Genomic DNA, 27,464 nt, shown 5'->3' on the forward strand with positions numbered 1-27,464 from the left:
GTTCTGTCTTCGTGGCCACGTCATGTTTGCTTTTGTAATCGCATCTGCTTTTGTTTGCACAATATCATAATGAGATAACCATGCACAAGTCCATCGGCTGAACTTGTGCTTCCATTAAAGTTCAAACCCAACTTCAAGTGTTCACATCTTGATTTATGTCGCACACCCCAGTGTGTGGCTTTATCTACAAACACCAATAACCCTGTATTGGTAACAGAATACCTCCACATATTCACATATTCTCATTCTCTCTCTCTCTCTCTCTCTCTCTCTCTCTCTCTCTCTCTCTCTCATTCTCTCTCTCTCTCTCTCTCATTCTCTCTCTCTCTCTCTCTCATTCTCTCTCTCTCTCTCTCATTCTCTCGCTCTCTCTCTCGCTCTCTCTCTTGCTCTCTCTCTCGCTCTCTCTCTCGCTCTCGCTCTCGCTCTCTCGCTCTCTCGCTCTCTCGCTCTCGCTCTCGCTCGCTCTCTCTCTCGCTGCTGGTCAACCTCCTGGTGTATTTTAATTCAGCGGCCAACGGGGCTTGAACTCAGGACCCGAGGTTCCCAAGCCACCACCCTAACCACGAAGCCAACACCAGGCTTTCCACACCACTAGAGTCAGGGAAACCAAGGTGTCCACAATCGTATCGGGGTCACGCCAAGAAGACGTTGCTTGTGGTACACCGAATGATGTTGGCAATGTTTACTGGGAGTTTTTGAAAAATAGGTGAAGGATAATGAAAATGTGAAGAGATGAAAGCGAACGGTTTTCGGAGATTCCGCCAACATCAGGAAATGGAATATAAATTATGATCAGAGCAATAGATGCCAACCGATGGCTATAAGAATGGTGTAGGGAGGAAGGTTTTGGAAGAGGCAGTGAGAATCGTTTCAGGGACAAAGGGAGTGTTTCTGGAATGATGGCCCTTTGTTAAATAGAAAGGAGGCAGCAAGGTTTGCAGTGGGAATTGAGGGAGGAATTCAGGCTTTTTTTTTAAGGTTAAATGGAGGGTGGGGAAAATATTGAGGAAGGAACTGATGATGTAATTGTGGTTGCTATGGTTGGGCAAGAAAATAGTATTTCAGGAAGGGAAAAGTTCAACATATTCTATACCAATGCCAGGAGTTTAAATAATTTGATGGAAGTGCTTGAAGCCAAAGTAGAGAGCGAGGAGTATGATATAGTTGCAGGAAGTGATACACGCTTTAAGGAGGAGAGTAGCTGGAGGACAGGATTAGAAGGCTACCAGGTGTATCGGTGTGGCAGGAGGCGGTGTGGCAATCTGGGTAAAAGACAGCATTGCATCGAGAGAAAAAGCCTGGTGTTGGTTTAACAGTTAAGGTGGCTGGCTTAAGATCTTAGGGTCTAAAAATCCCTCTCTACCCATTAAATAACACCAGGTGGGTTGACTCAGCCTGTCACCGAAATCAGAAAAATGAGTACCAGCTTACGGGGAACAGGGGCACTGCATCAGTGGCACATCTGTGCTTCGCTGACGGGGGTGTGAAGGGGAAGGGGGTGGGGAGAGGGAACGGAGGGAGGGGAGAGAAGCGAGGGGAAGCGAGTGCGTGAGGAAGAGGGGTGGAGGTGGGGAGAGCGACACCTCACGAAACGTTGCGATACACTGCGGGAGGGACGAGTGTGAGAGAGACGGGGACAGACAGTTACAGAGGTGTGGGAGGAGAGTGCTGCATTTTATTTGGAGGGAGGAGCGAGGATGGGACAGGCAGAAGGGGGGAGGAGCAAAAAAATAGAGGGATAGGTGAGGGGTGGCGGTGCTGGTGGCGTAAGCAAAAAGAGTGATATGTTGTGCTTAATGACTGAACACAAATATAAAAACAACTCATGTCACAACAGCTGTACACACAAGGACACAACAGAGTTTGTAAAGTTAACCGCTGGCACATCTGCAAAAACTTTGATATCCCAGTTCCAAAAAATTCATGGGAACATTAACCAAAAGCATGGACTGAAAACATGGAAGTACCGCTCATGTACGACCTACTGATCCCATCAAGCGTGAACATCGAAAACCAAGCATTGCGACCAGATAGCATACTTCAGTACAAAAAATAGATTGGAAGGCATTGCTAATTGAGGTGTTAATTCCAGCGATTTTCGGACTAAACGATGCAGAAATAAAGAAAATGACCAAATATCAAGACCTCAAGAATGAAGTGACAAGATCATGGAAGATGAAGAATGCCAAAGTTGTCCCAGTGATGGTTGGAGTTCTGGGAATGATGACAAATTACCTCACAGAGATATTAAAAACCATCCCTGGGAATATTACGACAAACTAACTACAGTTGGAAGCTGTCCTGAAGGCTCAGCGACGATCCTGAAGAGAGCCCTCGGCACAAAACTTTGAGAACAGAAAACTTCACAACTTGGTCCATGAATCGTGTCCCATTACCGAAATGAAGGTGGATACTCAGCCCACCCTGGGAGGACCCCATTTCACATTCTGAAACTCACATATGTAGCTACCAATCAACGACACACACACACACACACACACACACACACACACACACACACACACACACACACACACACACACACACACACACACACACACACACACACACACACACACACACACACACACACACACACGCTGACACTCACACTGACACGCACACGCACACACACATTGTCTTTTATTAGTATAGGTAAAATAACATGACTGGAGTTTGATTTATATAAGTTTCGGAGTAAGCAAAGGCAATGTAAGAAAATTACTGAGTATGAGAAGGACATGGCTAAGAATATTGTTGCGGTCTTCGCGCCCGCCGGCGTGCGACGGCCACGTAACTCGAATCGCGGCACGTCGCCCACCGGACGGACAATCCAGTCGTGACCCTCTCGGACTAACGCCGGGAACCAGTCACGGGTGGACCTTTCGGTCTCACCGCGATCGAGCCAATCAGCCCCCGCGTGGGATAGGGTTGCTCGCCAAATTCGAACTACCTAAGTACCCACGCGGAGGGTAGACCGGGCGATCGCACCTCGCCGCAGGTCGACTTCGGACACGGGCCACTTAAGCGACCCGTTCCGTACTATCAGAATAACCGAGCGGTGTTATCGTCGACCTCGACGGTTCGATTAATTATCGGGCGTATTCAGCCCACTACCAACCCTTTACGTGAAGCAAGATGGGGATTCAAAGAAAGAAATGACGAAGCGAAGCGGGAAACAGTTCAACAATAAAGCACATTTATTCGCGACGAACGGAAAGCACACAAATACAATTCCACCAAATGCACACAAAAGAAAACACAATTCCATTTACACAAAAAGCAAACATAAAAGTGAAAACACAGTGCAGAGCTAATACCGACTACCGAGCACACGGCAACACTTATACAATTCTACTTCACAGACGGCGCCGACAACACATACCCAAAACCAAGGAAAAGAAATCCCCTCAAGAATGAGGTAGGCCTGAGGCCGAGACCGGGTCGGGCCTACCCGACTGGTGATGAGACGCGGAGCGGCGATGGCCCCGCAACCCGCGGGCCTCGTGGACAGTGCCTGGCAGGGGGTGGGAACGGGGCCCCCTTGGTCGCACTATCTCAGCGCGGGGGGAAACAGGAGGGGGTTGCTGATGCTCGGGGTATAGAGGATCTTTATTATATGCGACGAGCGTCTCCACCTCGGCCAGGTCGCGCTGTCGGCCTCCCTCGGGTGCAGCTTCCTGCACGACGCGAGCACCCCCTCGTCTGGTGTCGCCGCCTTTCCACAGCTCCGTCCCCTCCGTTCCGACTCCAACGCACACGACGAGCAGCTCCACCGCCCGCGAAGTCTTGACCCTCTGCTTCCGACTCTCCTCTTCTTGACTCTCCGACCCGTTCTTGTTTGCGACTCTCCGCTTTTTCGTTCCCTTTTTGCTGACTCCGACTCTTTCTGACTGACGAACACGGTCCTTTTATCCCCCCGTAACTTCGCCTTTGACCCCCTCCCTTTGACCTTTCACCTCGCTCCCCATTGGCCCGAGAAAAAGTGGGCGTGAAGGCTTTTTGATCCACAAATTTGCATATATCGATCGTTCTGGAGGCGGGGCCAAATCGCCCCTCGCTCACCGATTGGACGGCAAAAAGTGGGCGTGTGTCGTTTTTGATCCGTTTTTGAAGCAGAAAATCCGTGATTTTGTACACGCTGTTCGACGCGCGTTCTGCATGAGTCCAACACCGGTACCCACAGCGGGGCAAGAACGGTGGCGATGCTACGGTGGCGAGGTGTGACGGGAAGGTCGTGGCGGTTGTGGTGAAGCGGTGGTTGTGGTTGGTGGTTGATGTTGTGGTTGTGATCATGGCGGTTGGTCCAAAATAAAGATAGTGAAAGAAAAACGGCTATCCTGAAGAGTCGCAGCTCGCATAAATGACATGTATTCCCACTAGACAACGGGTTTGGGCCTAACTACACATGCACTTACCGAGATACCTCACCTAAGGGACCTGAATGGTGGTTTGCGAATCTGGTAACCACAACAATATTATGCACGACCAAATACAACCCGTCGCTTCGCTGACGGGACTATTAAGGGGGGACAGAAGTAAGAAAGAGAGGTGAGGGGAGGAGGGAGGGAGATTGAGGCATGGTGGGGGAAGTGAGGGAGTGAGGAAGGAGGATTGCGGAAAGGGAAGGCAGCATGAGGGGAGGGCAAGGAAAGGTAAGACAGTGTAAAGGTAGGGTCCGTCCAGACATCACCACCATCCGGACACATCCAGAGATAACCGACTTCCAGAGGACAGGTATACCAAGGTGGCTGGGAGAAAGAGGGGTGGATGAGCGAGGAGGGGTGGAGGAGCGAGGAGGGGTGGGGAGGGGTGAAGGGAGGTGAAACAAGTGTGAGGGGAGGGAAAGGTAAGGCAATGTGAGGGGAGGGTCTGTTCGGACATAACCACTCTCTGGACACGTCAGGAGATAACCACCATCTGGAAAAAACCCACCGTCTAGACACGTATGGAGATAACCACCATCTGGATACGTGTGGAAATGACCACCATCTGGGCATAACCACTGTCCAGATACGTTTGGAGACAGAAAGAGAGGTATGGGAGGATGCTGCACTGTATTAGTTGGGGAAAGAGAGAGAGAGATAGAGAGATAGTAGTTAGCAGAGAATATTGTGACGTCCACGGGACTTGAACAGTCCCGCCAACGTAGAATGAGCCGAAACGATGGAGGCGGTTTATTTATTTATAACCCAAACATGGCGGTTCTAATCGCTCTACCGCAAACGGGACGAGGAAGGTGGCACGAGTCGCTTCTCACCGAGTTGATGATGTTTACTTGTTTTTATTATTACCAAAAATAACAAGACTCGGCAAGAAGAGGGATCCGGGGCGATTCGACGGGATGGTGTGGGATCGGGCATGGGGAAAAACACAGACAATTCCAATGAATATAGAGATCTCAAACATTCTAAGGCGCCAAGCACACGCACGCACACACGCGCACGCACGCACGCACGCACGCACGCACGCACGCACGCACGCACGCACGCACGCACGCACGCACACACACACACACACACACACACACACACACACACACACACACACAGACACACAGACACACAGACACACAGACACACAGACACACAGACACACACACACACACACACACACACACACACACACACACACACACAAAACGTAGCTATTTCTGGTGGTCAGGCTGGACCGTGGTGTGGACGCAACTGTCCCTGGATCGGCGTCGGACGAGCTGGCCTTGCTCTCGTCAGGGGGGCAGGAGAAACCGTGGTGCTGTCGACCTCCTGGTCTTGGCCCAAGTCCGCTCACAGCCGCCAGGGAACCAGTTCTGGCGCCAAGTTGCGAGCAGGAGAGGGAGGCAGGTCTGCCCGCCGTTCGACCCCGTACTCCGAGTCAGCAGAACCCCAGAGCCAACCAAGGTGAGGCACGAGGCTCAGCAAGGCTCCAAGACACGATCAAGAACACGATCGAATCAGCACAACAACAAGGATGCTCTCCGCGCAGCAGCCTCTACACCAAAAAAAACCACGATCTTTTGGTTGTAATCTTCTTCCTCTTCCTTTTCGACCCCAAACAGAACCTTTTTATCCTTGGTCCTCGTCACTTCCAATCGAGCCGTTTATTGGCCAACCGCCATCGCCTTCTGCCAATCGTGATCACGGGGCGGAGCCATCCACTGCACTGTCCTGTGACGTCACGGCCAGTCTCCAGAGAATACCAAAAAGGGGTTTACGCAGACACACTTACCCTATCCCGTGTCCCTATCTAATTACGTGACAATTATCATTTCCCCCCTTGAAGAAATGAACATTTACTAGACAACTTATCACCACTGAATTGCTACTTATTACATCGAGATCCTGGTAAACTCGAACAGCATGGCATACCTAATTAAACATCCTAATTACCCTTTGAATGCATACCCCCCCCCCCTCAAACGTAACACTGCCCCTCCTCTGGTACCGCAGCTCCTGCAAGGTATATCACAGGCGCTACCGTACCAGCCTTAACACTTACTGACTCACACCTAATTAACCTAACAAAATAAAGTAGGAGGGGCAATGGGCAGCGAGTCGCAGCTAACTTACCTATCCTGCTTAATGTACTACCCCCTTATGGCCTTATCCTCGCCTAAACAATCATTCATTTTTTTTTTTTTTTTTTAATCACATGAGAGCACTGAGCGAAGTTGCACTCCATCCTCCGGATCATCGCTCTTGCCCAGCACTCTTCCAGTGATCTGGGGAGGGGAAACAAAAGCTTCCACAAAAACACAACACTTATACTTTACATTCCTACTCTAAGCCTTAACGACACTATTCACAGGATATTTACACTTGACCGCCTCCCCCAGTGGATGCTAATAGACCCAGCGTTACCTGGGGAGCCAATTTTCAAATTTGCTTGCCCCAAAATTATGCGGACATCATGCCCTTGCTGCACCTGTCAAGTTGTGCGGGATCGGGTGGGACTCACACATCTTCACAACACTCACACCATGGTCATCATCACATTTCTAGGTCATGGTCCTCATTTTAATCATGCAGGCTGAATCCCGTCATGGCCGTGGGGTGGGTTACCACAAGATGATGGGGGCATCTCAGGTGCAACCATGCCCACAGGAAAGCTTTAGTCCAACCCGGACGCTTCTCCGCCCCGCTCCTTTTGATTCCCTCCCCCCTGGTAGCCATCAGCTCTAATCCCATACAACACTCTGGAAGGGGTCTCACTGGCTCCTCTGGCCTTCCTGGGTCGCCAAGGTCCTACCCGCCTTGGTCGCCCAACCAGACCCTCTCCCAGTTGCCTCCAGACACTGTCACCATTAGCCACCAGGTGGTGAATCTCCTTGAAGGGGGGTCGCAATTCATGCTCACCGTGAGCTTCAGCAATCCCTGTGGACAAGCACATCATCCCCACCCACAAAACCCACATGACTCCCCCACCCCATCGGCCGTACATGTGACACCTGCATTTCTAACACTTCACCGACCATGACCTTCCCTGTTACCACACCATGCCCAATAAAAAAACAATGTGTGCACCATACGTTTCACTTCTTCACTTAAAACAACTCACACAGCACTTCTCACCCGATCCACGCACCAGCCATTGGACAGCCACTTGTGCCCGCTTTGTTACCAATTACCCACTGTCCCGATTGTCACTCTAAAACCCAGCAGAACTTACAAACCCATGCCAATTTTCCCACAATTCATTTTTTTTTTTTTTTTCACCAAAGGAGGGCACTTCGCCACAATCTCAGCAGCCGAGCATGGCCCTATATGCTCAGCCCGATCTAGTCTCCCGGACCCCCGACAGTGATCTCCGGACCCGACCTATGAAAGGGCATCTCGGATAGACCTGGCGGTTCAGCAGGAGGATTCATCCTTTCCGGGCTTGAAAGTCTATTGGAGGGTCTCTCCATCGCCGGGTACCGGCAATATCGTTGCATGTGTCCTCTTCGCCCGCACCGGAAACAACTCCCCATAAAAGGCCCCCGTGAGTATCGGTGAAATGTCTCTTCCGGTTCCGGACCCCCTCGGCCATAATCAAATTGCTCTATTGGCTGGGCTGGACCCCGCCGCTTTGGCACACCAACTACCGAATTACCCCTTATCAAACTTAACAGTTTCTGGCAGATTTCCTGTAACATTTGGGTAATGCCAATTTCTCCCAGCCCCCCTCCCTGATCCTCGATCTCTGCCTGTCGGATCGTCACCGATGGCCTCTCTGGAACCCGACCCGGCCGACTCCACGAGGCCAGCCTGGCCGCGCACTCGGCCGCTCGGTGAACGGTGGGTGGATCCTGTAACTCCACTAGCGCTCGGACCTCAGGGTCAGGAAGATCAGCTAAAAAATTCTCGATTGCCAGTCTGTCCCATGCCTCCACTGTAAGGTCCCGATACGCGATCCTGACTGATTGGTAAATGTCCTGTGCCAGCTCCTGCACTGTCTCACCCGGCTTTAATCTGCGGTGCTGGAGCTGAGCCCGCACCAGATCACAGTTTGCCGCGAACCCAAACCGACGGCTCAACGCCTCGCAAATGTGGGAGCTGGTCAACATCCCCTCCGCGATCACGTTTAACACATCTGCGGCTGGTCCCCGCAACGTTGCCACCAAATTCCCTGTACGTTCCCGCTCATTCCACCCGTTTAGTCGGGAAATGCACTCAAATTGCGTCAGAAAAGCTTCAACGCTCCCTGACCCGTCGAAATTTACCAGGGGGGGATCACTTTTACGGTGGCCCGCTTCTCAGTTTCTCCCTTGTCCGAATCCAGCCCAGGGATCAAACACCCTTGTGGCTGCATATCCAATTTCGGAGCCCACTGTGGCCAAAGATGTTTTGTGGTGAGGGTCTCATGGGTAAATTTTGCCTCCTGTTCCAAACGTTGAATGGACCGATTCACCTCTTCCCGCAGGATCTTCTGGGCCTGCAAAACCTCCTCCAAGGCTCCGTCGCGAGTTTGTAGCTGCTCCTCAACCAACCCGGACACTCTACTTACAAAAGACGGCTCTACCAGGCCTTTATCCAAGACTTCATCTTGGCTCATAATTTTATCTTGTTCGTCCAAACGAGCCTCCAATCCTTTTACCTCCTCCGCCAAATTCATCCCTTGCTTCCTCAGCTCTCCCCACTCTTCAACCTGCAGCTGCATACGAGCATCCACACAGGCACGATGACGTTCCAGGCTTTCATCCACTTTATCAACCCGAATGTTCGTTGCATCAATTTCATCTACCAATTTTTTCCGTATATTTTCCCCCTCCAATGTAATTTCTACCTTTGTTTCCTCCAATCTATCCTCGAATTTACTTTGTATTTCGCCCAATTTAACATCCACACACTCCTGCATCTCAGTTTTCATTTTCTCCATCTTTTCCCCCAATTCATCCCTCATTAAATCAATCCATGCACCCAACTGATCTGCAGATCTGGATAAAATCACAAACTGGTCCAACACGTGGAACATGTCTTTCAATCCAGACAAATCTCACACTCTCACTATGTCTCTTCGAAAGGACCGTTTACAAACCCCCCCCCATCCACTTTCTCAACAATCCTCTGGAAGAAGTCTTTTCTTTCAAGCTTCTGGGTCTCACTATCTGCCATGACCTTTCCTGGGAAAGTCACATTTCCAACCTCGCCACAAAAGTCAGTCGCCGACTGGGAATCCTCCGTCGTGCAAAGTCCTTCCTCGGCCCTCTTGAGCTCCTGACCACTTACAAAGCTTTTGTCCGTAGTCTGATGGATTACTGCTCTCCCCTCTGGGCTGGTGCTCCTGCCTCCCACCTTTCTCGGCTTAACGCTGTCGAAACCAGGGCATTTAAGATCATCGGCATCTCCCGCAATGAAGCTGAGTCTTTGGGCCTCTCACTCAATCACCGCAGGTTAGTCAGTGGTCTTTCTGTCTTCTACCGACTCCTCTCCAGCCTTGCCCCCCCTGCTCTCTCTGCGATTTGTCCCCACCACATTTCCACAGGGCGCTCAAGGTCCGCCAACAACCCCCTTCTGGTAAAACTACCAAAATCACGAATCACTGCTCATCTTCACTCTTTCATTCCTCTTTTTTCCCGCCTTTGGAATAAACTTCCTCACTCTATTCTTTCCCATTCTTCCCTCCAGGCTTTCAAAACAGCTGTTCACCACCACCTCTTATCTTCCCCCATCCAAATCCTCGATCTTTTCTACCCCCGATAATCCACCCAAGCCCACTTCCTTCATTTCTCCTGCTTTCCTTCCTGAAAGTCCCTGAAATGTCCATCTTCTCTTCGCCATGTTCCCCGTCCCATCCCCATCCCTCTCCCTTCCACAGTTCACCTAATGTGTCTGTTCCCCACTGTTTTGTCCCTTCCACTCCCGCCCCTCTTGTCTCATGCCTCCTTGCTGTGAGTTGTGTGTTTGCTCTCATACGAGCCTCGCCCAAGGTATACAAAAAAAAAAAAAAAAACTTCCCCCATTACCCCCAATTGATCTGTCATTTCTGCCCCCTGTGCCGTCATGTCTGCCCTCTGTGTCACAAATTGATTTTCCATTTGTGCCGTCATTTCTGCCCTCTGTGTCACGAATTGACTTTCCATTTGTGCCGTCATTTCTGCCATTTGTGCCCCCTGTGCCATCATTTTTGCCCCCTGTGCTGTAATTGCACTCATTAAACGTTCCAACATTGTCCAGATCGTCATCGTGCCGGTTTCCGGCGCTGCCGGCTCCGTTACGGGCGATGAAGCACGGTCCACGCTCGGAATGGGGGAGGTTCCAACCCTACCCCCGTCTCTCCCTTCTTCCCCCGACTCGCTGCCAGACACGTGGCCTTCCTCCTCAAACATCTGCACCTCCGCCATGGTGCAGAAGTCCCGTTTGCCGCCAATTAATTGAAACTTTAAAAATCCCGCCAAAATTTTCCCGCGCTCGCGCGCTTTTCTGTAGTAATTTTATATTCCAATTCGTGGCGAGATTTTAATCTTGGTATATTCTCCCGATACCAAATATAATTTAGAGGGGTTCGAACATCCAACACCCTGACACCAATGTGACGTCCACGGGACTTGAACAGTCCCGCCAACGTAGAATGAGCCGAAACGATGGAGGCGGTTTATTTATTTATAACCCAAACATGGCGGTTCTAATCGCTCTACCGCAAACGGGACGAGGAAGGTGGCACGAGTCGCTTCTCACCGAGTTGATGATGTTTACTTGTTTTTATTATTACCAGAAATAACAAGACTCGGCAAGAAGAGGGATCCGGGGCGATTCGACAGGATGGTGTGGGATCGGGCGTGGGGAAAAACACAGACAATTCCAATGAATATACAGATCTCAATCCCTCTAAGGCGCCAAGCACACACACACACACACACACACACACACACACACACACACACACACACACACACACACACACACACACACACACACACACACACACACACACACACACACACACACACACACACACAACGTAGCTATTTCTGGTGGTCAGGCTGGACCGTGGTGTGGACGCAACTGTCCCTGGATCGGCGTCGGACGAGCTGGCCTTGCTCTCGTCAGGGGGGCAGGAGAAACCGTGGTGCTGTCGACCTCCTGGTCTTGGCCCAAGTCCGCTCACAGCCGCCAGGGAACCAGTTCTGGCGCCAAATTGCGAGCAGGAGAGGGAGGCAGGTCCGCCCGCCGTTCGACCCCGTACTCCGAGTCAGCAGAACCCCAGAGCCAACCAAGGTGAGGCACGAGGCTCAGCAAGGCTCCAAGACACGATCAAGAACACGATCGAATCAGCACAACAACAAGGACGCTCTCCGCGCAGCAGCCTCCACACCAAAAAAAACACGATCTTTTGGTTGTAATCTTCTTCCTCTTCCTTTTCGACCCCGAACAGAACCTTTTTATCCTTGGTCCTCGTCACTTCCAATCGAGCCATTTATTGGCCAACCGCCATCGCCTTCTGCCAATCGTGATTACGGGGCGGAGCCATCCGCTGCACTGTCCTGTGACGTCACGGCCAGTCTCCAGAGAATACCAAAAAGGGGTTTACGCAGACACACTTACCCTATCCCGTGTCCCTATCTAATTACGTGACAATTATCATTTCCTCCCTTGAAGAAATGAACATTTACTAGGCAACTTATCACCACTGAATTGCTACTTATTACATCGAGATCCTGGTAAACTCGAACAGCATGGCATACCTAATTAAACATCCTAATTACCCTTTGAATGCATACCCCCCCTCTCAAACGTAACAATATGTTACACTTTATGAACACCAGACACATACATTTATTAGTGTAGATAATAGTGTTACGGATTCGCGCCCGCCGGCGTGCTGACGGCCACGTAACTCGAATCGCGGCACGTCGCCCACCGGACGGACAATCCAGTCGTGACCCTCTCGGACTAACGCCGGGAACCAGTCACGGGTGGACCTTTCGGTCTCACCGCGATCGAGCCAATCAGCCCCCGCGTGGGATAGGGTTGCTCGCCAAATTCGACCTACCTAAGTACCCACGCGGAGGGTAGACCGGGCGATCGCACCTCGCCGCAGGTCGACTTCGGACACGGGCCACTTAAGCGACCCGTTTCGTACTATCGGGATAACCGAGCGGTGTTATCGTCGACCTCGACGGTTCGATTAATTATCGGGCGTATTCAGCCCACTACCAACCCTTTACGTGAAGCAAGATGAGGATTCAATGAAGGAAATGACGAAGCGAAGCGGGAAACAGTTCAACACAAAGCACATTTATTCGCGATGAACGGAAAGCACACATATTCAATTCCACCAAAAGCACACAGAAAAGAAAAACACAATTCAATTTACACAAAAAGCAAATGCGACAATGCAGATCTAATACCGATTACGCGAGCACACGGCAACACTTATACAATTTTACTTCACAGACGGCGCCGACAACACATACCCAAAACCAAGGAAAGAATACCCTCAAGGATGAGGCGGGCCTGAGGCCGAGACCGGGTCGGGCCTACCCGTCTGGTGATGAGACGCGGAGCGGCGCTGGTGCCTCAACTCCGCGGGCCTCGCGGACAGTGTCTGGTAGGGGGTGGGAAAAGGGGCCCCCTTGGTCGCACTATCTCAGCGCGGGGGGAAACAGGAGGGGGTTGCTGATGCTCGGGGTATAGAGGATTTTTATTGTCCCGCGACGAGCGTCTCCACCTCGGCCAGGTCGCGCTGTCGGCCTCCCTGGGGTGCAGCTCCCTGCACGACGCGAGCACCCCCTCGTCTGCCCTCGCCGCCTCTCCACAGCTCCGTCCCCTCGGCTCCGACTCCAACGCACACGACGACCAGCTCCTTCTTGCCAACTCCACCGCCCGCGAAGTCTTAACTCTCTGTTCCCTCTCGACTCTACTACTCTCTGGACTGACGAACACGGTCGCTTATATAAGCCCCGTGGCTTCGCATTTGACCCCCTCCCTTCGACCTTTCACCTCGCTCCCCATTGGCCCGAGAAAAAGTGGGCGTGAATGCTTTTTGATCCATAAATTTGCATATATCGATCGCCCTCCAACGCCCTGGAGGCGGGGCCAAATCGCCCCACGCTCACCGATTGGACGGAACAAAAGTGGGCGTGTGTCGTTTTTGATCCGTTTTTGAAGTGGAAAATCCGTGGTTTTGTACACGCTGTTCGGCGCGCGCCCTGCACGAGTCCAACACCGGTACCCACAAGCGGCGCAAGAACGGTGGCGATGCGACGGTTGCGAGGTGTGACGTGAAGGTCGTGGCGGTTGTGGTGAAGCGGCGTTGTGGTTGGTGGTTGATGTTGTGACTGGTGGTGGTAACAATGGCGGTTGTTCATGGCAGATATAAAGGTCATGGCAGATAGTGAGACCCAGAAGCTTGAAAGAAAAGACTTCTTCCAGAGGATTGTTGAGAAAGTGGATGGGGGGATTTTCTAAACGGTCCTTTCGAAAGGATTGGTGTTTCACAGGCTGGGTGTTTCATCACAAAAGTGGACCATCCCTTGGATAGACATTGTCATTGGTCCCTTCTGCTAGCATTAGCTGGTGGATGTTAAATCCAACCTTGTCATTTGACAAAGAGGAGGTGAGTTGTCATCTTCATGTTGAACAAGTTATAGATTCCTACCCCAAATCACCTTCAGCCAAACGTTGGGCCTGGACAGCTGGTTCATAAAAAACTTGGGCCAGGCTGACCCTACAATAAGTTGGTAATAACTGGGGCCATTAATGTGGTGGTGGTCCCTTGATGAGCCATGGTATTATTCAAACATTGTCATTGTACCTGTGACTTTTCCTTTTATTTAGCTGAAGATCAAGCTCTCCCTTCAGTCACTACGCTACCTGTATTTAAATAAAAATATGAAAATGGAGGACTTACCTCCAAGTCCACAATCTTGAAGAGCATAACTTGGGGTATGCTGTGTGAACAGATAGTGCTTCAGCATCTGAACCCAATGAGGAAGCGAGTGTAACTGCACACACAACTAAAGAATGGAGTCACACCAGATCCCCATCGCTGGATCGTCAATTTCTTCTGCAGCTTCGACGTATTCTCCCCATCCTTTTCCCACGGCTCCTTTGCCGTGAGATGGGCCTGCTCGTGCTTCACTCCCTGGCTCTTGTATCCCGGTAAACCTCATCACCTGGCGTTCGTGCTTTGAGACTTTATGGCGTTTAACACATAGTTCGTTATCTTTGCTGGAAGCCACACTTTGTTCTGAATTTCAAATTTCATGCTTTGTGGACTTTTGGGAATAAACGTGAACTTTGTGCTTTACTTTTGTAATGACTGGGTATATTAGCAGCTACAAGGTTAAATGGTATGCTTGTCAGTGTGCTTGCCAACGTGTCTGCAAGGCCCCATGAGACCAACTTTAAAATATCACCGTGAACAGCATACTTTATTGTTGTGCCCTCAAACAGCATCGATCACAGTTCGACAAATTTGTGTGGTGTCACCATAACATTTTTACATTGAACCCTGGTTGATTTTGTACCTTCAATGCGGATTATGTCAATGTTATATGCGGCTGTTCCTGATTGTGTGTTTGCCCAAACCACCCATGGTTTGACGCTCAACAAGCATGCCCAACTGGACTTCGACATGGTTCAGAAAAGTTGTCGAACTTAACCATAACATTTTAATGTCTAATTTAACCTTAACTTCATTGGTTTTTTTCCAACCTAGACTGTACATTATGTTCAAGTAAGAGACAATTAATCCAGTGTTTTATCATTTAAATAGCCTCTTCACCCTGTGTCTATCTGTTTGCATGTTGGTATCAGGAGCCATAATTTTCTTCTCTGTACTCCTTATCGAGGAGGTTTGTCTGTGTGCACAGGTATCCCACTAGTTTACATATAAATTAATTTGTGACTTTCAAAATGATGTATGAATGCTAAACGAGGTCTTTCACGTATGCACTGTGTGTGCGTTTTCAGTAAACCAGTTTGGCTCGCCGGGCGCTTTTAACCTGCCGTTGCTGGAGAAAAATCCGTGATCCAAATAGTCTTTTAAATATAATTTTCAGCATTTGGACAGAAGAGTGGAAATTTCAAAATGGTTAACGATAATTGTTCTGTTCGTGAATGCAAATTGGACTCGTGGAAATATTTGTGGATGAGGAGTCGAGTTCCTACCATTTCCTGTTAGCCCAAGTGAGCGGCCATACAGCTCCCCCCTCTCCCAAGCATAATTAATTGTAAATATCATCATTTTGAACTTACTCTGAGCATTGACAAGCCTCAGATATGATCTTCCCATTGGTGTTAAGAAGCACCCAATCCCGATACGGTGTTTCCCTCTGGGAAGTCTGCCTGAATGTTGGTGATGACAGCATCGTCTTTACAATTTCAGACTCCATTAAATAAATCACCAAGCCTGACATTTTCACATTAGGTAACCCACAAAGTTCAAAGACCACTCATTGACAGTGATGGTTGAAAGTTTGGGTTGAACGTGTCAGCCTACGAACCTTCGGGTCTTGCACCGATCCACACTGCCTCGGTAGTTTGCAATCTGGGTTCGCTGCAAGCTGTCACATTTTTGGGTGAGTTCACAAAGTTTTCCAACTCTTGTTGTGCATAGGCACAGCCCTTTGCTCAGGTATATTTCCAAGTATTTTCAGCTTCTTTTAGAAGCTTTGTGAGCCATCTTTGGGTAACAATCCTTCTCGCATACACGGTATATGTTTGGCTTCCCTGATGACCCCCGCTGATGGGGTTTTCTGCGCATGCATGCCGAGCATTCTGTGGCAGATTGTCATTTCAAAAGTCCCGTATTATTGAGAATGATTACAGAGGTTAACTTTTATTATACATGAACCATTACCATGGCATATCACATTATATACGTATTGTTGCCGTCTCAGGGCTCGAGCCTACTACGAGGGGGAAATGTCCGGTTTCTCTCAAACTCACCCAGACCTTTGAGGGATCTCCTTTAGAGCGGGGGAGTTTGAGGTTATGTAACTGTACTTCATGTTTGATTGCCTAACATGCCTGCAGGAAGAGATTGTGTGTGTGTGTGTGTGTGTGTGTGTGTGTGTGTGTGTGTGTGTGTGTGTGTGTGTGTGTGTGTGTGTGTGTGTGTGTGTGTGTGTGTGTGTTTTAACGCTAAAGGGGGTGTGAGGAAGGGATGGGCACACATCCGCATCAAATGGCTGACAACCTTCTATGTGCAAAATTACAATAGGGGGTGAATCCTAATCTACCCATTCCAACGCAGTTTGAATCCCACTGACCCATCTGAAGGAATCCCACTGACCCATCTGACCCATTATTACAGAAATAACTACGCTGAAGGAACTACATGTCGTGAGTATACATTTACAATAGCAGTTTTTCAAAACCACAACAATATATGTATGTATATATGTATGTATGTATATATATATATGTATGTATGTATGTATATATATATATATATATATATATATATATATATATATATATATATATATATATATATATATATATATATATATATATATATATATATATATATATATATATATATATATATATATATATATATATATATATATATATATATATATATATATATATATATAGCCTGGTGTTGGCGCAGTGGTTAGGGCAGCGGCTTGGGAGCCAAAAAGTCCTGAGTTCAAGCCCCGTTGGGCCACTGAATTAATACACCAGGGGGTTGACTCAGCCTGTCATCCTTCCGAGGTCGGCGAAATGAGTACCAGTATACTGGGCCGGTGTATATCCCGGTTAAAATAGGTGTACCATATCCCTGTGTCGTAAGAGGCAACCAGGGTTGCGTCAGGAAGGGCATCCGGCGTAAAACATGTGCCAAATCACTATGCGGATCATACGGATGATCCGCTGTGGCGACCCCTAACGGGAGCAGCCGAAAGAAGAAGAAGAAGAAGAAGATATATATATATATATATATATATATATATATATATATATATATATATATATATATATATATATATATATATATATATATATATATATATATATATATATATATATAGGAATATTGTAACAGATAATGAGTCAAGTTGGACATTAGGCCTCAGGATGCCTCGAATGCTCTAATTTGCCAAATTCAAAGCCGTGGGACGGGTCCTCGTTTCCACCAAAACTAATGGCTTTCACTGCCCGAGCGGCACTTCCAGCCAAAACGACAGAGCAAGAGTACAACACCCAATACATTAACAGAATTTAATGAGAATAATTAATGTACTTACAAAACGATCTTTTTGAAAAACATGGAGTAAAATTCTACGCAAAGACATCGGTCACAGATTCACAATGGAGCCCAAAGCAAGCCAACATAAAACAGCTCGTCACAATATATAGCCATAGGATTGGTAACGCATGGAGAAAAGCAAGGAGATGGCAGGAAACATAAGACTCGCGGAGCACAAAAATTGAAACAAATAGGAATGTCCCTATGAAGGCTGCCACCTTATGTTGCTCGCCCAAAGTACACCTTGGCCACGCAAGCCCGGCGGGTGTGTGTTTGTGTGCGAACCCAGTGGTGGTGTCTTTTTAGAACCGGGTTCCGACTCAGCTCAACCTTGTGGAGCTCACATTCTCTCTGCCACTGTGATTGCTCTCTCTCTCTCTCGCACTCTTTCTCTCTCTCTCGCACTCTTTCTCTCTCGCACTCTTTCTCTCTCTCGCACTCTTTCTCTCTCTCGCACTCTCTCTCTCTCTCTCGCGCTCTCTCTCTCTCTCGCGCTCTCTCTCTCTCTCTCTCGCGCTCTCTCTCTCGCTCTCTCTCTCTCTCTCTCTCTCTCTCTCTCCCTCGCGCTCTCTCTCTCTCTCTCTCTCTCTCGCGCTCTCTCTCTCGCACTCTCTTGCGCTCGCGCTCTCTCTCTCTCTCTCTCGCGCTCTCTCTCTCTAGCTCTCTCTCTCTCTCGCTCTCTCTCTCTCTCTCGCGCGCTCTCTCTCTCGCGCTCTCTCTCTTGCGCTCTCTCTCTCTCGCGCTCTCTCTCTCTCGCTCTCTCTCTTGCGCTCTCTCTCTCTCTCGCGCTCTCGCTCTCTCTCGCTCTCGCTCTCGCTCTCGCTCTCTCTCTCTCTCATGCTCACTCTCTCTCATGCTCGCTCTCTCGCTCTCGTGCGCTCTCTCTCTCGCACTCTCTCTCTCGCACTCTCTCTCTCGCACTCTCTCTCTCGCACTCTCTCTCTCGCACTCTCTCTCTCGCACTCTCTCTCTCTCGCACTCTCTCTCTCTCGCACTCTCTCTCTCGCACTCTCTCTCTCTCGCACTCTCTCTCTCGCACTCTCTCTCTCTCGCACTCTCTCTCTCTCGCACTCTCTCTCTCTCGCACTCTCTCTCTCTCGCACTCTCTCTCTCTCGCACTCTCTCTCTCTCGCACTCTCTCTCTCTCGCACTCTCTCTCTCTCGCACTCTCTCTCTCTCGCACTCTCTCTCTCTCGCACTCTCTCTCTCTCGCACTCTCTCTCTCTCTCTCTCTCTCTCTCTCTCTCTCTCTCTCTCGCACTCTCTCTCTCTCTCTCTCTCTCTCTCTCTCGCACTCTCTCTCGCTCTCTCTCTCGCACTCCCTCTCTCTCTCTCTCGCACTCCCTCTCTCTCTCGCACTCCTCTCTCTCTCTCGCACTCCCTCTCTCTCTCGCACTCCCTCTCTCTCTCGCACTACCTCTCCATCGCATTCCCTCTCTCCCTCGCATTCCCTCTCTCTCTCGCACTCCCTCTCTCTCTCTCGCACTCCCTCTCTCTCTCGCACTCCTTCTCTCTCTCTCTCGCACTCCCTCTCTCTCTCTCTCTCTCTCTCTCGCACTCCCTCTCTCTCTCTCTCTCTCTCTCTCTCGCACTCCCTCTCTCTCTCTCTCTCTCTCTCTCGCACTCTCTCTCTCTCTCGCACTCCCTCTCTCACACTCTCGCACTCCCTCTCTCTCTCTCTCTCTCTCTCTCTCTCTCTCTCTCTCTCTCGCACGCCCTCTCTCCCTCTCGCACTCTCTCTCTCTCTCTCTCTCGCACTCCCTCTCTCTCTCTCGCACTCCCTCTCTCTCTCGCACTCCTTCTCTCTCTCTCTCGCACTCCCTCTCTCTCTCTCGCACTCCCTCTCTCTCTCTCGCACTCCCTCTCTCTCTCTCTCGCACTCCCTCTCTCTCTCTCTCGCACTCCCTCTCTCTCTCTCTCTCTCGCACTCCCTCTCTCTCTCGCACTCCCTCTCTCTCTCTCGCACTCCCTCTCTCTCTCGCACTCTCGCACTCCCTCTCTCACACTCTCGCACTCCCTCTCTCTCGCTCTATCGCTCTTTCGCTCTCTCGCACTCCCTCTCTCTCTCGCCCTCCCTCTCTCCCTCCCTCTCCCTCTCTCTCTCGCACTCCCTCTCTCTCTCGCACTCCCTCTCTCTCGCACACCCTCTCCCTCTCTCTCGCTCTATCGCTCTTTCGCTCTCTCGCACTCCCTCTCTCTCTCGCACTCTCTCTCTCGCACTCTCACTCTCTCTCTCGCACTCTCTCTCTCGCACTCTCTCTCTCGCACTCGCACTCTCTCTCTCTCTCTCGCACTCTCTCTCTCTCGCACTCGCACTCGCACTCGCACTCTCTCTCTCTCGCACTCTCACTCTCGCACTCTCACTCTCGCTCTCGCACTCTCGCTCTCGCACTCTCTCTCTCGCACTCGCACTCTCTCTCTCGCACTCCCTCTCTCTCTCTCTCGCACTCCCTCTCTCTCTCGCACTCCCTCTCTCTCTCTCTCGCACTCCCTCTCTCTCTCTCTCGCACTCCCTCTCTCTCTCTCTCTCTCGCACTCCCTCTCTCTCTCGCACTCCCTCTCTCTCTCGCACTCCCTCTCTCTCTCGCACTCCCTCTCTCTCTCGCACTCCCTCTCTCTCTCGCACTCCCTCTCTCTCTCGCACTCCCTCTCTCTCTCGCACTCCCTCTCTCTCTCGCACTCCCTCTCTCTCTCTCGATCTCTCTCTCTCGCACTCCCTCTCTCTCTCGCACTCCCTCTCTCTCTCGCACTCCCTCTCTCTCTCGCACTCCCTCTCTCTCTCGCACTCCCTCTCTCTCTCGCACTCCCTCTCTCTCTCGCACTCCCTCTCTCTCGTTCTATCGCTCTTTCGCTCTCTCGCACTCCCTCTCTCTCTCGCACTCCCTCTCTCTCTCGCACTCCCTCTCTCTCGCACTCCCTCTCTCTCTCTCTCTCTCTCGCACTCCCTCTCTCTCTCTCTCGCACTCTCTCTCTCTCTCTCTCTCTCTCTCTCGCACTCTCTCTCTCTCTCTCTCGCACTCCCTCTCTCTCGCACTCCCTCTCTCTCTCTCTCTCTCTCTCTCTCTCTCGCACTCCCTCTCTCTCTCTCTCTCTCTCTCGCCCTCCCTCTCTCTCTCTCTCTCTCTCTCTCGCACTCCCTCTCTCTCTCTCTCGCACTCCCTCTCTCTCTCTCTCTCTCTCTCTCTCTCTCTCTCTCTCTCTCTCTCTCTCTCTCTCTCTCTCTCTCTCTCTCTCTCTCTCGCACTCCCTCTCTCTCTCTCGCACTCCCTTCCCCTCTCTCTCTCTCTCTCTCTCTCTCTCGCACTCCCTCCCTCTCTCTCTCTCCCTCTCTCTCTCTCTCGCACTCTCTCGCACTCGCTCACTTTCTCACATTCACTCTCTCTTGCAACCGGCAATATAGGCCATGGGCTAGATAGGGCCACCGTGCACCCCCCCCCACCTCCAAACAAAACTATGTTTTTTTTTGAAGTGTCTGGATATGCTGAATACGAATTTGAATGTTAACATTGAAAATATTGGGATGCACTACCTGTTTTAGCCTCATGAAAAGGGGTACCCTCAAAAATAATTTTTCATCATTTGTGCCAAAAGCGATTTCCGTACCCAATCAGAATGGCTTCTAGACGACCCATTACACTGTCAGACTACACATATTATGGCTTCTATGAAACATAATCTCATGCTGTTTCCATGTTTGTGTCTAAAATTAATATATCCAAGAGCTTGTATAACATGTTGAGTACATGTACTGTCTCGTCTTATTAACCGTTCATTCCTGTGTTGTAGAAGTTTCAATAACGCTTATTTTTAAGACATTTTTTTTTCTTTTGCCAAATAGTCCAGAATAAGAATCTGACTTAATTTGTTATCCATATATATAGTATCCAAATACAATTTAATCCAGATAACATGAACACATGATGTTATCACACTATAAACGACAGAATGGTATTCACAAAATCAAAAGCAGGGTTGGGTTTTAAAAATAAAATAAATTGCTGAGAACATTATTCATGTTAATATTGCTGGTATATTCTTTCCCACTCTAAATAATATAGTCATGTATTTTACAATACATATAAATCTGCTGCATTCATACTTATTTCCCAAATTCTGATTACAAACAATGATTGAAACCAACATTATATTTACATATAGTAGGTAATAACAGTCTGTGACATTGTTCCTTTTACCAAGCGATAACACAGTATATCTTTCATATCCATATTTCAAGATATTTCTGTTGATATATTATCATGATCATACAGTTTCATTGTATTCATCAGGTAAGTAACAATATCATGAGATTTTACTGTCATCCATTTCAATCAATGTCAACAGCTAATGGTACAGCTATGTTCTTCAATCTTGGTCAGACTCCGAGCTGTCACCAGGTAAGTACTCCTGTTCCTCTGGTATGCTGTCATCGTCATCTGATTCATCATCTCCCTCATCACTGGTGTTCACTGATTCAGCAATATCTGTCAACTGCTATGGGAGAACACACCCCTCATACCAGAGAGGCTCCAGTTTTTAGTTGACAAGTGCCCAACCGTGTCCGTCACCAGCATCAGGGATATCAGGGTTGGGCAATGTGGGCCTTCTTCCATATCCCAATCTGGTAGTTCACTCTCCTGATGTGCTGCTCCAGACTCTTTGTACATTGAGAATGAGTAGCCAGGTCAACATTACTTGAGTGGGTGAGATGATCATCATCTTTGGCACACAGCTCACTCATTCTCAAAAATCGCAACTCATCTACACTTCGAACACGAGATCTTCTATACAAAGCACAAGTGAACTCATTGAGATTATCCATGAGGTCCCTCGAAACATCCCACGTGTCTCCTAGCCTGTCAAGAACTTCCACAAACTTCGGCATCCTTGAGAGGGTCTTCAATGGCTCACTTTGCCTAACCCCTTGAAAGCACTCGTGGTATCACAACCACTGTAGGCATGAAATGCCATCAATGCTGTCAAATGCTGTTGGGAATAGCCACGAGATATTTCACTGATATCGATGAACCTCTTCTTGTTTCCTGTGCCTGTGTCGAACATGATCTTTAGGTCTGTCATAGTCGGAGCATAGTGCAGCAAGATGAAAAATATGCCGCTGTCTGGACTCTTCACCACAACATTGTTGTAATGATTGCTCCTGGCATATTCACAGTAGAGAATGACTGGAATCCTTTTCTTCTTGAGCAGACTTGAGACTCAAAACTTCTCTTCTGCATGTTGAGCGGCCATCTTCAGATGTCAGCAGATATGCTGATCCTTCACAGGTGATGATCACTTGTCTCCCGCGCAGCTTTCTGGCATACGAATCTTGGCTCCAGAGTCAAGTAAGCAGTGCAATAAACTGCTGCTTGTTTTCATCATTGGCTCGGAACTGTTTCCAATCTGCAGGCCTTTTGGTGTTTTCTCCTTTTATAATCAACTTTTCTCCACATCCTCTCCTCTGTCTTTCCATCGCCTTCACAGATTTGGGCAGGTAGCTGTCTGTGCTGAACAGAACATTGCCTGTCTTTGGCATCATGTCAAACACCTTGCTGCATATCTGGTTGAAGTTGCCTGGTACCTCCTTCAAGTAGTAGAAGTAGGCATTACCATCGAGAATGACAAGCGTCTCATCAGTGGATGGTAGGGCAGCATCGTCAACTTCTTTTGTCAGGTGGGCAAAGGACTTTGACTTATCAGTTTTGGCCAAGAAGCCATCAGCAGTGCTTATACTGTGTGGTACAGGAGTCAGTGGATAATTGTTCTCAGCAATTTATTTTATTTTTAAAACCCAACCCTGCTTTTGATTTTGTGAATACCGTTCTGTTGTTTATTGTGTGATAACATTATGTGCGTTCATGTTATCTGGATTAAATTGTCTTTGGATACTATATATATGGATAACAAATTAAGTCAGATTCTTATTCTGGACTATTTGGCAGAAGAAAAAAAAATGTCTAAAAATAAGCTTTATTGAAACTTCCACAACACAGTAATTAATGGTTAATAAGACGATACAGTACATGTACTCAACATGTTATATAAGCTCTTGGATATATTAATTTTAGACACATACAAAGAACCAGCATGAGATTATGTTTCATATAAGCCATAATATGTGTAGTCTGACAGTGTAATGGGTCGTTTCGAAGCCATTCTGATTGGGTACGGAAATCGCTTTTGGCACAAATGACGAAAATTCATTTTTGAGGGTACCCCCTTTCATGAGGTTAAAACAGGTAAGTACATCCCAATATTTTCAATGTTAACATTCGTATTCAGCATATCCAGACACTTCAAAAAAAACATAGTTTTGTTGGGAGGTGGGGGGGGGGTGCACGGTGGCCCTATCTAGCCTATGGCCGAATACCGCACTCCTCGCTTGATGCTCCCCACTCTCTTTGACTGTTTGCGTCCCGCCTCTCTTAAGGCTCGAGTTGGAGCAAGCCTTCTCGCGAACCACACTGTCCCACTCCATGGCCTGACTGAAGCCACATCCTGCCCTCAGGCTGTTTCAGCTTGCAGGCGTGTGCATCGATGAGGAGAGGCAGGCAGGGGAGGACACATGGCCTGTTTCACTCTGCTAACTATTATTTAACTCAAAGTTGCTGTCTTGCACAGAAAATGTTCACAAGGCCCATACACAAAAGATTACATAGCATTGTAATTTCACCGGAACAATAAAACAAAGGGAGTTAGGGGTTCCTACCACTCCCCGTGCACCTTTCAATACATTGAGTGATTTGTTGGACTCTTACAATCAAGAAGGAACACAAAATGCTATTGAAACGGTAGTGTGTCAGTGAGTGAGCGAGTCTGCACTGTTTCTCCGATATGCTGTAATTTGATACTCTGCTGAGCCTCTCTCATTTATTGCTCTGTTTGTTTATTTTAGCTTTTACATTTTGCATTGGAACATAAACCTTTTATCATGATACGTTCTTCGAAGACACTTCTCATATGCACATTGTATTGCATTTGAATGATGTTTTAAGGGTAAAATATTTTAGGATGTCGTAAAATACATTGATTTGCCCATTTGTGTGCTTCAGAATGATTGTTTACAAGTGTTTGTATCAATGGCAGCTCGTATTTGTGAGAAAACGACGTCGATGTTCAAGATTCGATGAGGATTGTAAAATATATCCCGTGTGAAGTGTCTTTTAATTAATTGTGTCAGGTTGATGAATGTCACCCACTCCTGATAGACAATCTTGAGAATGATGACCCTGATGTTTAACCATTGCTGTTATGTCCTAGGTGCGGAGGTGCTTTTGTAAGTAACCTTGTGCTTGTGGATTGCTCAGCGTCATCTGATTGTTGCACTTAGATTTACCTTTTTTAACATGATGGACGGATTTATGTACATTGATTTACATTAGGATAGATGATGTCACATGTTTGTCAAGTTGGGAAAGGTCTGCTCTAACTTGGCACTCCGTTTTGTTTTATCTGTCTCCTCCCCCCCTCCCCTCCCCTTTCATGTTGAAGTACCTTCCTATCTATATACATCGCTTCTTTGGATGGAAAGATAGTGCGTACAATCGTGCGACGTGATGCACAGCACTTTGCTCTCGAGCTCGCCAAATGGCTCCTTATTGCTGTGCCGGCCACATTCATAAACAGCGCCATCCGGTACCTCGAAGGGCATCTCGCGCTGTCCTTCCGCAGTCGCCTCGTGGAGCACACCTACGAGCTTTACCTGCACAAACAGACATATTATCGCGTGCTTCACATGGACTCTCGACTTGCCAATCCAGACCAGGCGCTCACCGAAGACATAGCTGCTTTTGGACAGTCGGTTGCTCACCTCTACTCAAACTTGACAAAACCCTTTTTGGATGTGCTGCTCACCACAGGCACCCTCATTCAGCAGGCCAAGTCAAAGGTTGTGAATGTGTTTTTATTTCGATTTGTGTGGCATTACTCAAAGTATTTTTTTATGATTGTTGATTCCCACCAAGATTATTAGTCGTTTGACAGTTTGGAGATTGACACCATTTTGGATTTGGACCAATTTTTAGGAGCAATTAATCCGGAGGGAATGTTAGAGATTAATATATCTAACGTTTCCTTAACATTGTGTGAAAAATCCAAAAATCCTGCCACATTTTTTTTTTTTTTTTTTTTTGTATACATTGGTCGAGGCTCGTATGAGAGCTAACACACAACTCGCAGCAAGGAGGCATGAGACAAGAGGGGCGGGAGTGGAAGGGACAAAACAGTGGGGAACAGACACATTAGGTGAACTGTGGAAGGGAGAGGGATGGGGATGGGACGGGGAACATGGCGAAGAGAAGATGGACATTTCAGGGACTTTCAGGAAGGAAAGCAGGAGAAATGAAGGAAGTGGGCTTGGGTGGATTATCGGGGGTAGAAAAGATCGAAGATTTGGATGGGGGAAGATAAGAGGTGGTGGTGAACAGCTGTTTTGAAAGCCTGGAGGGAAGAATGGGAAAGAATAGAGTGAGGAAGTTTATTCCAAAGGCGGGAAAAAAGAGGAATGAAAGAGTGAAGATGTGCAGTGATTCGTGATTTTGGTAGTTTTACCAGAAGGGGGTTGTTGGCGGACCTTGAGCGCCCTGTGGAAATGTGGTGGGGACAAATCGCAGAGAGAGCAGGGGGGCAAGGCTGGAGAGGAGTCGGTAGAAGACAGAAAGACCACCGACCAACCTGCGGTGATTGAGTGAGAGGCCCAAAGACTCAGCTTCATTGCGGGAGATGCCGATGATCTTAAATGCCCTGGTTTCGACAGCGTGAAGCCGAGAAAGGTGGGAGGCAGGAGCACCAGCCCAGAGGGGAGAGCAGTACTCCATCAGGCTACGGACAAAAGCTTTGTAAGTGGTCAGGAGCTCAAGAGGGCCGAGGAAGGACTTTGCACGACTGAGGATTCCCAGTCGGCGACTGGCTTTTGAGGCGAGGTTGGAAATGTGACTTTCCCAGGAAAGGTCATGGCAGATAGTGAGACCTAGAAGCTTGAAAGAAAAGACTTCTTCCAGAGGATTGTTGAGAAAGTGGATGGGGGGGTTTTGTAAACGGTCCTTTCGAAGAGACATAGTGAGAGTGTGAGATTTGTCTGGATTGAAAGACATGTTCCACGTGTTGGACCAGTTTGTGATTTTATCCAGATCTGCAGTGAGTGAAGAAGCTGCTGCTTGCCTGTCTGAGGGATGACAGATGGTACGGTAGAGGGTGGAGTCGTCGGCAAAGAGAAAGAGGATTTTCCATTGAGTCCGAGAGATCATTGATGAAAACCAGAAAAAGAACAGGGCCCAGAACGCTACCTTGAGGAACTCCAGCCTGCACAGGAAGAGGGGATGAAAGAACTCCATTTAGGGCCACACGTTGACTGCGACAGGAGAGGAAGTCTGCGAGCCATGAGTGGAGATGGCCTTGAATACCATGGGAAGAGAGTTTGGTGAGTAGGGCAGGGTGCCAGACTGTGTCAAAAGCACGTGATATGTCCAGGGATACGGCTCGGATTTCCTGTCTGGCATTGAGGACCTCCATCCATTGATGGGAGAGCAGAAGCAGCATATCCAGGGTAGAGTGACCTGGTCTGAAACCAAATTGATGATTGGAAATCAAGCCATTGGAGAAGAGGAAGGATTTCATATCTGAGGCGATGATGGATTCCATCACCTTGCTGATGATTGGGAGAAGGCTGATTGGTCTGTAGTTATAGGGATCTGTTTTTGCACCTTTTATGCAGGGCAGTGATGTTAGCAGATTTCCAAGCAGATGGCAGATGACCTTGGGCAAATGAGAGGGTGAATAGAACA

At 48.6% G+C, this 27,464-nt stretch overlaps 1 protein-coding gene across 5 annotated transcripts in view; it reads left to right on the forward strand.

Moving 5' to 3' along the window:
- The window catches only part of LOC147014856 (ATP-binding cassette sub-family D member 1-like), a 42,235-nt gene that overhangs the window by 992 nt on the left and 13,779 nt on the right, over positions 1–27,464 (forward strand). For all 5 annotated transcript variants that reach the window (XM_085853256.1, XM_085853255.1, XM_085853257.1 and 2 more), the window contains exons 3-4: positions 14,387–14,585; positions 25,174–25,570. In XM_085853256.1, coding sequence (XP_085709382.1) covers positions 14,387–14,585; positions 25,174–25,570 — 596 coding nt within the window. The remainder of the gene's footprint in view (positions 1–14,386; positions 14,586–25,173; positions 25,571–27,464) is intronic.

The sequence above is a fragment of the Eptatretus burgeri genome, chromosome 13, assembly GCF_056783735.1.
Source record: "Eptatretus burgeri isolate ZD-2024b chromosome 13, Ebu_testis_v1, whole genome shotgun sequence".
Taxonomy (NCBI): Eukaryota; Metazoa; Chordata; class Myxini; order Myxiniformes; family Myxinidae; genus Eptatretus; species Eptatretus burgeri.